The following is an 11,537-nucleotide window of genomic DNA, read 5'->3' on the forward strand; positions in this document are numbered from 1 at the left end:
GTGTCAGATCGATTGAGAAAAACTGTAACAGGACCTGAAGTAAACTTTTATCAACAAATCTTTAAAGCTTCTCTACACTACCTGAACCCACATCTCAGCTGTTTTTGTTGTTGCTACATGGAAAAAGTAAATTACCTTGCCTTGTCATTATTGTGAATGACAATGTGCTATACAATATAGTTATTTTGTTTGAAAGAAATAAGTCAAACTAAGGTAAAAAAAAAAATTAAATGCTGCTCTTTAAGTGCTTAATCTTGTCACTCACTCATTCACGCATACCCACACATATACACACCCTGCGCACGGCTTCTCGGCTCCATCCCATCTGACAGCGTCACTCGCTCAGGTCTGCGAGGCCCCTCACTACACACACACATACACACACAGTTTACACAGTAAGACAGTACTGTATATGCAATACGTGTTACATAAAAATAAATTGGTATTCATTTGAATTGAAAAAAAAATCAACAGATTATATAATGCCATCTTTGTAAAAAGCTAATTTATAAAATTATAATTTTGCTTTTAACGTTTTGTCTTTTACTTTCTTTTCTTTTCAGCTGCAAAATAACCTTTAACTTTTTTCCCTTTGCAGATGCACGCAGAGGCAGTCTTACACTACCCGTGATCCTGTGATAGGTTTCGTAACTTTACAAATATGTATGTGTTTATATTATTACTTTATTTAGTCATTTGAAAAATGTATACTTGAGTTTTACCTGAGAATTTGTCACAGCGCTCTCCTCATGTACCTAGTGAAGAGTTCAATATGAAGATAAACTGAATTGAATGTAATTGAACTTAACGAGGAAATTCACTTTATTTTTGTTATTTTTCGTTTACTCAAGCCATAGTTTATCATAATTCGAAAATACCTCTAGACATTGATTAAATAATGTATACACCAGATTAAACTGAAAATGTATTAAATGTAATTGCGCTTTAGTTTTGAACTCCTATTATGTGCGAGTATGTTTTCTAGGACAAAACTTAAGAATGTAGGGCAGCAACTAATGTGGGGCCTGTGCCTCCTCATTGTAATTCACAATTTGCCTTCAAGTGTAAAAGAATGCCTTGCACCAGCACAAGAAAGCATAATGCGTCAGTACTAAACTCCACATTCTTGTCAGTAGCAGGAAAACGTAAAGAAATTTCAGGTTGGTCACATTTTTCTAAACAGCTGTTAAACATATATCGCTCTATAAGATACAATTAAGTTACGATGGAATAATTTTTTTTAAATTATACTCTATAATTCATAATTATAATTATTATAATTATAATATCGATATGACTTAATGGAGTATTTTATGTATGTATGTACTGTATGTATGTATGTCAAGTCGTTATGTCAATTCTCAAATTCTCATGATATAACTTTACTTATTTCTAAAGTAAGCTCCCAGCAGTTAATTGCACGCAACATACACACTGTTATGTGTTATATATACTACCATGTTGCGTATATATATATATATATATACTGTATATATATATATATATATATATATATATATATATATATATATATATATATATATATAAAACAGTTCAGTATATGGCTGGATTCTTTAAGACACTAAAAGACAGGAATAAATAAATGAAAAGGTATTAGGTTTCTTACATTAACAAAATCACGGTAACCAGACGCTTCTTAAGAAACAGACTGTAAAGTAACCCGGCTTGCTTCCGAAAGAACTTGTTTCATGCGGGAGCCGAGTCACCATGGAGAAGAAAAATAAATAAATAAATAAATACTACTCTTCTCGTCAAACAGCACAACTAGGCATGCGCGCAGGTGGCGGTCTCGGCTACACCCAGAGGGCTATCTCGTCTGGGCACTTTTTACATAAGGCACCTGCTAGAAGTTTCCGTGTACATTCTACAGGAACTCGGTACCAGCAGGACTAATAGTTTCAGGTGAGTTAATCAAGCTTTTGGTTGAATGATAACTCACAAGAAATTAAATAGCACAGAGTTGTCTTGTGTGTGTAAAATAAAATGGGCAGGTATCGCATTCCTCCGGAGTGCGATTAATGAGATCAGTCATTCCGGCTAAAAATTCGAGTCACATTTAATAAAACATTCTTAGGGTCGCCGATTTTGTCCTGTAGATAGAAAACGTTTTTATTAAAGTATTTTGCTAGATATTTCGTCATACCTTTTAAAGGATTTTAACTGTGCATGGTGACTTCCCGTGATGTTGACAATCAATATTACTTACATGTTGGCGTTTTTATTTTTTAGGAAAGAAGATTGAATTTATTATGTTTAACTTTTTTAGTTGTTATAATAATTAATATTGAGAATGTTGAGACCAATTGCACGGGCCAACGCAATATTTACTTACAAATGTTTAATGTATTTCTGAAATTAAACAGAAAATGAAAAATGTACACATATGCACTAATTACTATAAATTAATATATAAAGAAAGTAAGAAACACAAAAATAAGCATGATAATAATTAAAGCAGTTAGGTGCACTGAGTGTTCTCTGAGATTAACTTTAAACAATGGAAACTAAAGTATTCAAACATTTTTCAAAAATCAATACACTTATCTGTAAAAGTGATAAAAAAATGATAACATTTATAAAATTTGTACATCATGTGCTCATATTGTAGTTTAAATATCACATCTAAACTAATTCCAAAAAAGTTTCAGGTAATACCTTAATCTTAAAAGTACAGTGCTTGATTCAATAGTTTTATTTATATATATATATATATATATATCATGTATTCATTTTATTTATTTCAAATTATATTAATTATGTATCTTCTTTAACAGTTCAGGGTCACATAGAGTCCATTGGCTTTATAAGAAGTTGTGTTGGAACCAGTAATGGACAGGACGGCAGTTGATTTAATGATTTATTTAATAAATAGATGACTGGGAAGAAATGCAAAGCAAAACAATGCTGTATGAATATCTGCATACATGACTTGGGTGATCTCATGTCAGCTATCAAGTTTAATGATTTAATTTCTGGCCATCCTGGCTATTGCTTGTGTTAGTTATGATGTGTGAATGTTAATTTATGTTCTTCATAATAAAATAAGTTTCTGTAAAGCTCTGGAAAAATCTCACATGATGTTAATATTTATATGTAATCAACTTTACTTAGCTGTTAGTAACTCTCTGGAATGGAATTTCATCTCTTGACACTTTTCAGATGCACACTGTTACCCCACAAAACATCTGGACATGTTCTCCTATTTATTCTTTTCTTGGTTATTTTCTGTTATAACCAACTCCTCCTATTCAAAGGTCCTTAACTAAAGACATTGGATTAGCTAGTCTACTAACTTAGTTACTACCTCTCCTGGGGCATAGGCCATTGACAATTGTACTCCAGACATCTTTGCGCCACACCTTTCTTTCCAGGTTGGCTCCAAGTCAAGCTCATCCTCATGATGACTGCTCCAGGTCCCAGTGGCATGTGTTTCTTGGCCTTCCTCTGTTCTTTTTACCTTGGGGATTCCTAGTCAGGGCCTGCTTTGTAATGTTGGTGGTAGGCTTTCTGAGGGTGTGTCCAATATAACTCTTCTTCTTATTTAAAATCTCAGTTTCTACAAGCATCTGATTTGTTCTCTGCTAAAAGTCATTGTTGCTGATAATGATGAGCCAGCGTTTCTAGGGGATCCTTCATAGACATATGTTGATGCAGGTATTAACTTTCTTACTGGTCATAACTGTCATACTCCAGGTCTAAATTTCATTATGAAGGACTGACATAACATTGTTATTGAATATCTTGACCTTTGGTAGCATCAGCTCCTTAAAACTCAAGGTGCTTTTCAAGTGCAGAAATACTACCATGCAATTCTGGCCCTAACATTGGCATCTGTGCCTCTCTGTTTGTTGACAACACTATGCAAGTAGGTGAAGGCTTACACCTTTTCCAAATATTAGTTACGTTGGCCTTAATGACTTTTGCCTTTCCTTTATTAATATAAAGATCAACTTGGCAAGAGGTGGCTGCCAATTATGTGTGTTATCTTGAATATTCTGTTGCATTTGTGACAGTAGTGTCAGGTCATCAGCAAAGTCAAGATTATTGAGTTACTTCGAAGGGAATCCATTGGATTCTACTCCATGTATGAGCTGTTGTTGACTTTTAATAAAGGCAAAAATAACAGGGTATAAAAATAATGAGAAAAGGCAGCCTTGCCTTACTGTGGTTATCAGTAGGAAGGTCTTGGTGAGTAGTCCAATATGGATGACTTTGCATTCTCGGGATTCCATGTCCCCACTGTCAAATGCTTTTCATATTGAAAAAATTGATGTAGAGAGTTGAATTCCATTCCATTGACTGCTCAATGAGACCTGTTACAGGATCTGTTCTTGCAAAAGGCAACTTGATGATCTCGCAACTGAGCATCAACTCTGTCTTTAATTTGGTCCAGGATGATCATAGTCAACACTTTTCCAGGTGCTAAAAGGAGCGTATAGTTATCTCAATTCTGCTTAGTCAATAAAATTTATAGCATAATTGTGCTAATTATCCCTCTTTCCACTCTGTTGGTACTTTTTCCTCTTCTTATATCTTCTTGATGCGTGCATCTCAGCTGTAGTATCTACATTTACCTTAAGTGCTTCTGCAGGGATACTGCCTGGTCTGTCTGCCCATTTATTCCTCAGCTGTCTAACAGCTTTCTTAATTTCATCTTTAGTATGACATTACAGTCAATGTCTAAATCTTTTACTGCTGGCTGAATGTAAGGTGAGTCTAAGGGCACAGATATGTTAATTGATTCTTTAAAATGCTTTAAACACCCTTCTGTTCTTTTGCTGTGATTTCCTGACAGCTTATTAGGGGTGCCATACAAGTCCTTTCCTGCAATTTTATCTGTGTAGTGCCTCTTGCTTTTCTTTGCACATTTTCTGGTTCTTTGCACTCTGCCTATGCTATTGCTTTCACCACACTTGTTCAGCTATTATTCATCACTGCTTTCTTCTCCCTTCTCTGTTATATCTTGAAAAGTGTCTCTGCCAAAATCCATTCCTTGTACTGGTGCTGCTTGGGGCCAAGCACTTTCTGGCATGACGAAACTAATGTATTTCTAACTCTAGTCCAGCTGTTGTCTCTTCTTCTTACATAAGTTCTCGAAGTGTTGCAAACTTGTTGTTACTGCCACTCTAAATTCTTCTAACTTCTGTGCATCCTTCAAAACTCCAGTATTATAATTACGATACCGAGACATTGCTCCAGTCCAGTCTGTCTTTATAATACAATACAATACAACTTATTTTTTGTATAACACTCTTCAGTGAGTGCAGGTGCAGAGTCTGCTTCAGCCATGCCACTATCAGGTGGGAGTCTGTAGCTAAACTTGTTCCTCTGCTCACTTTCACATCATTTAGGGATCATCAAAACATCTTGTTAATGTAGTTATGTTAATGGTCTGTCTGGGATTCCCATCCAATCAGTGCTTCTGTACTGTAGTTGATAGCATCAGAGCCACACCTTGAGTGTGTTGGGTATTGTCCCCCTCATGTCCTGAATACAGTATAGCAGCATCTGTCCCAAAATGATGGTTCTCATGAGTCCATGTTACTATTTAATGGTGCTATTTGAAAGAAATGTAGTTGGTCTTTTACCTCCCAGGGACCTCTGGATTTCACTTCATGTCATGCTTCTTCTTGTAGAAGACACATCTCTAAGGCTGAGGTGTCTTGGTAACTTGTAAGCATATCTGTAACACTGTTTATGTTAAAAGGTTGTTTGTCCATCGTACAACCCCCAATCTGAAGGACCAGGATCCACCCTTTTGTCTGCCCAATACCCTATGCAGACCTTTCTGCTTTGGTTAGACCTATCAATAGCTGTAGAATCCTGAAAGGCATAGCTCCGAGGGTTGGTAAGGCATGCAACCTGTCACACTGCAATTAACGTAGGCACACCTTGGTGATAGATTAGCAAGTGCACCAGAAACAAACTCAATGCTCTGTTAAAAAGGCTGCATCAGTAAGCTTTATAACTCTTGTGACAAGAATTATTCATTACATTAATACAATTTATCAGAGTTACACACAGATATTTATAATCGGCACTATCACTAATACACAATGTTTTATGTGAAGCCGTGTTTTATCTTAATCTTACTCTGTTTAAAATACTTTTTTTCTGTTTATATTCTCTGGAAACAAGTAACAGACCTCTTGGTATCTCATTCAGTTTAAAGACCGGATGGAGCCTTGAAAATCAGCACTGTTTCTGAGGCAGGTTGTAATTTTAATTTAAAACAGACAAGAAAGCAGAAAACAATTTAATACATTAATTTTTATATGCAAAAGTAGAGGAAAAAAGCTCCCATGTAAGTGACTTTACAACCCACCAAGGTGAATAGAGCACAGACATCAGAGTGATGGAGGGTTTGTTCCCCTTAATGACCTGCCACAACCCGCTGTGTAATTCACTGTGTGAGCCACTTGCAACTCTCCACAAAACATCAACCATTATAAATAATAGCAACTTGCAGCATACAAGTGGCAGCCTGTGACCCAAAAGTGGATCTGTATCATTCTGTATGTTTTTTTAATCATGGGCTAAATATGATTGGTTATATTAATTATTACTTTCTCCCAGACTACAAACTTTCACACATGTAGATCTTCAGTAATACAAGCCATGATCTTGTATTCATATTAATTATGTATAGATACGTTTAAGGACTTACTTTTGACTGTTAACTATGCATTCTAACTAGTCTTGTGAATACATCTGTTTCAACTGTAACAACTGAAGATCTTATATAAATTTTCAGTATGCATGGATTGCTTCAAATTTTAGTGTTAGAAAAAGAGAAAATGATAGTAATATTAGGTTCAAACTTAACTCAGCTCATCCCACTCATGAGAAATCAAAATGTATCTTTAACTCTGACAGCCATGCTGTGCATTACATAAACAAGCAGCCTAGCTAAGTACATTGGTAGCAAGTATTGTTATCTGCAGGGGTGGCACCATCACTATATCTTAAGGCTTACCTGTATAACAATATTTCAGTATATCTTATTTTCTATCTGTTTTTTAGAAATAGCAAACATTAACTTGAAATGTAAAGAAATAGTTACACCTAAAGTTGTATACATGGATACGATTATTAAAAATAGCTTTGCATTACTAGCATTTTGCTCATTGCTATCGTTGAACTAAAAATTAAACCTCATTCACTGATGCGTGCAATTTTTTTTTCTTTTTCTGTTCGACCAGATTATATTTCCTGTTCTGAATGATAGTTATGGAGCATCTCAGTATTCTGTCAATCAGTGCTCAGCAGCTACGCAGGCTACCTAAAGTCTTGGAGGACAGCCTACCTGTGATGCCAAGCACTGTCAAGGATTGTGATGTACCGAGCCTTTTTCGGGAACCCTATATTCACTCTGGTTATCGCCCAGTGGGCCAGGAATGGCGGGTTTACCTCCTTAGTCTTTTTCAACAGCATAATGAAGCTCTGAATGTTTGGACTCACTTGCTGGCTGCAGTTGCAGTTTTTCTGCGATTCTGGGCTTTTATTGAGACTTCAAACCTTTCCCTGGATGCATATTCCCTTCCTCTTTACATTTTTGTGCTGTCAGCCCTCATATATCTATCTTTTAGTGTGCTGGCACATTTGTTTCAGTCAAAATCAGAGCTTACGCATTACTCTTTTTATTTTTTAGACTATGTTGGTGTAAGCATTTATCAGTATGGAAGTTCTCTGGCTCATTATTTTTATAGTTCTGAACAATCCTGGCATAATAAAATGGCTTACATTTTTCTACCCGGAGCTGCTTTTTTAGGTTGGCTCTCTTGCACTGGCTGTTGTTATGCTAAATACCGATATCAACGTCCGTATCCTGTGGAAAGAAAAATCTGTCAAGTCATTCCAGCTGGTCTTGCATATATACTGGACATAAGCCCAATTGTTCACCGTATTGTAACTTGCTGGGATGATCCAGCTGTGAATTTTCACACTCTTCAAATTGTATTTTTTCTCCTTGCAGCATTTTTTTTCTCATACCCTGTTCCAGAAAAGTTTTTCCCTGGTTGTTGTGATATTGTAGGTCATGCCCACCAGATATTCCATTTATTTCTCTCATTGTGCACTCTTTGTCAGATGGAAGGTTTGCTTACAGACTTTTTAATGAGACGGGATGTTCTTCTGCAAAGACATACATCTGGGATGGTAGTTGTTGTCTCTGTTTCTTTCCCAGTACTTGTCATGTGCAGTATGCTAACAGCAGGGTACTTAAGACAAAATGTACAATTGCACTTGAACAAAAAGGAAAAATAGAAACCAAGATGAAGGCGTCTTTTAAGCAATGACTTTTCATTAGATGTTGTATTTCGTATGACATAACATTAATAATTCTCTAAAATATTTACATGATTTAGTCACATTTACTCTGTGTTATTCCATCTGTAATCCTGAATTGTAACACTAGTTACGAAACATGGTTGAATGAAATTACGTATTACAATGTTTAAAAAAATGTATTTGGACAGTAATATTTTTAAAGAAAGAGTATCTAACTTCAGACAAAAAGGAGCAAAACGGTGAATACACCATTAATACTGTAGTAAAACACTCACTGTATGGCAACATGCAATAAATATGTCAATAAACTGAAGAAATTTCTAGCACTTTCATGATTTATTTTAAACAAATAGCAACATTAAATTTTGAACAAATACAATGATTAAATTATCCTTATAAGTCAGGCATATGCTAGAAATTGAAACTGTGAAAATATATGGTGCTTTAGATATAGGAGAATTATTTAATTAAATACTATCTTAATATGCTTTTTGTGGATTTAAGAACTAAGAGAATATGTCCCTCGAGGATATTATGTAAAAATAATTAAATTCTAAAAAAAAAAAAAAATTATCATAGCTCTGCCAACAATGCTCTTTAAATGACTGACCTCCCATCCAGGGTTTGCTTTTGCCTAGCATAGAATACTGGCTGGAAAGCTCTGCAATTCCTTGTATTAGACAAAGTGAAAAAAAAAGGATGGAGGAATAATTGCTAGTAGTTGTGTGCCTTCTTCAAATGTTCACTTTTAACTGTGGCCTCTTTTGCATCCATACTAATCAGTATCTGTTTTCCATCCATCCATTTTCCAACCCGCTGAATCCGAACACAGGGTCACGGGGGTCCGCTGGAGCCAATCCCAGCCAACACAGGGCACAAGGCAGGAACCAATCCCGGGCAGGGTGCCAACCCACCGCAGGACACACACAAACACACCCACACACCAAGCACACACTAGGGCCAATTTAGAATCGCCAATCCACCTAACCTGCATGTCTTTGGACTGTGGGAGGAAACCGGAGCGCCCGGAGGAAACCCACACACACACGGGGAGAACATGCAAACTCCACGCAGGGAGGACCCGGGAAGCGAACCCGGGTCTCCTAACTGCAAGGCAGCAGCGCTACCACTGCGCCTAAGTATCTGTTTTGATTTAGTTTATTTTATAAGGAAATGAATAAGAATATAAAACCTGCTCGATTTCCATCCAACCATCCATTTTTAAGGCTTTGTTTTCCAATATAGTATCCTAAAGTGGTCCTACAGCAGTGGCTCCAAAGCTCTTGATGGGTTCTAGGCAAGGTTTCTACTTTGCAAATTCTGTTCATATATACTCTAATAAATAAATGTATCCCCTTATAATGCACACAATAATAATATAATAATTTTAATATATACAGTAATCATATATAAAAGGATATTCATAGTATATACATGGAAAAATTATGTAATTAATTTAAATCATAATTAAATGCAAATGTACATTTTCAAGACAAAAGGTAGGCCTATAAGGGGTGGTGCTTGTCCCTAAAAACCTATTGCCAACTGGACACCCCCTCACATACTTTATTGTTAATGCATGCAATAAAGCATAATATAAAATTAAAATTGCACAATTATTGAGGCCTCTCAATTTAATTGATGATTTATAATTTTAAACAACATGGATCTCCAGACCAGTGGTAGTAGTGTTAGCAGTACTGAAACTTTCTTGAAATTTCTGACAATGCACCAAAATCATCATTCTCCATTGTCATGATTAACACTGTAATATTACTGAAAATAAATTATCTCACTCCAATCACTTTGGATTATGAAAATCTTTCATCTTAATGCTATGTTTTGCTTTCTGTATTGATAACAGAGAAAGCAATGCACTTTAAGTGGTAGGAACAAATAATTGTATTATTGTTAAAAGAAAACTTATTTTGTGTTTGTGTAACAAATGGAAATCAAGAAAATTTAAATAAATTTATCACTGATACATTTTTATTAAAGATTAATAAAATCATGCTTTGTATTTTGTTTATTGTTCTTTGACTGAGGATTTTTTTCTCATTTCCATAATTATATACTCCCCTTTGAAATAAAGTTCCTTGGATCCTCTCACCATACAGTATTTGTGTTTATTTAAGTTTTTATTGATTACTGAATGTGATTTTAACTGAGCCCTTGTTAATTTCATTGAGGAAGCAAGTGAATTTATTCTGCGCATTCAAGTGTGTCAAGAGGACTTGTATTACGTTTCCTTTAATCTCAACTGCACTACCTCCTTGTTATGTCAGAAATTAAATAAATTAAGTGGCACACTAATACAAACATTCTTACCTATATGCTTTTAGTCTAAACAGTGCAGATGATATGAATTGTCACAAAACATTGACTCATATAGCTATGGATTACATCACCCTCACTCTTACTTTTATTACAAATAATTTCAGAATGCAGAATAAATTGCCATCTAATTTATTACAATAAACAATACCTGACCACATTCTACCCACTGAAATACTATGTATATCATCATTATCACAATTTAGCTGGCATGAAAAATGGAAAAAAGATTACACATTTTCAGGAGACAGAAAGCCTACCATAGAGACTGAACAAAGAGAACAGCATGAGGCCATGACACAAACAACAACAACAGCATTTATTTATACAGTATAGCACATTTTCATACAAATAATGTAGCTCAAAGTGCTTTAAATGATGAAGAAAGAGAAAAAAGACAAAGTAAGAATTAAAATAAGAGAACACTAATTAAAATAGAATAAAAGTAAGGTCCGATGGCCAGGGAGGACAGAAAAAACAAAAAAAACTCCAGATGGCTGGAGAAAAAATAAAATCTGCATGGGTTCCAGGCCATGAGACCGCCCAGGCCCCTCTAGGCATTCTAACTAACATAAATGATCAGTCCTCATTGTAAACCTCCATTGTAAAATAGTGTACCTACTTCAAACTAACTAGTTCCAAAAGATTACAAAAAAACAGAAGAAAAACAAAAATTAGGACAATAACGTGCAACATGTAAAACGTACAGGCACAGAAGTGCTTCTTGAATGCCTTTTTCTGAGACACTTGCTTTCTTAAAATGAGTGACCTTTGCAAATGTGCACGAGAACTGGTGTTTCTTTCTCAGTCAGCCTCTAAGTTACAAGTGTGTGCAGTGCATAAACACTCATTTCACTACAGTAAATAACATATTTTGCAGACAGTCAAAAGAA

At 35.3% G+C, this 11,537-nt stretch overlaps 1 protein-coding gene across 1 annotated transcript; it reads left to right on the forward strand.

The window, feature by feature from the left end:
- The first annotated feature begins 1,809 nt into the window (after positions 1 to 1,809).
- On the forward strand, positions 1,810 to 10,321 carry paqr8 (progestin and adipoQ receptor family member VIII). Its single transcript, XM_028797342.2, has 2 exons — positions 1,810 to 1,923; positions 7,224 to 10,321. The coding sequence occupies exon 2, from the start codon at positions 7,243 to 7,245 to the stop codon at positions 8,284 to 8,286; it is 1,044 nt and encodes a 347-aa protein (XP_028653175.1). The 5' UTR covers positions 1,810 to 1,923; positions 7,224 to 7,242; the 3' UTR covers positions 8,287 to 10,321.
- Positions 10,322 to 11,537: the final 1,216 nt, after the last annotated feature.

The sequence above is a fragment of the Erpetoichthys calabaricus genome, chromosome 3 (assembly GCF_900747795.2).
Source record: "Erpetoichthys calabaricus chromosome 3, fErpCal1.3, whole genome shotgun sequence".
NCBI lineage: Eukaryota > Metazoa > Chordata > Cladistia > Polypteriformes > Polypteridae > Erpetoichthys > Erpetoichthys calabaricus.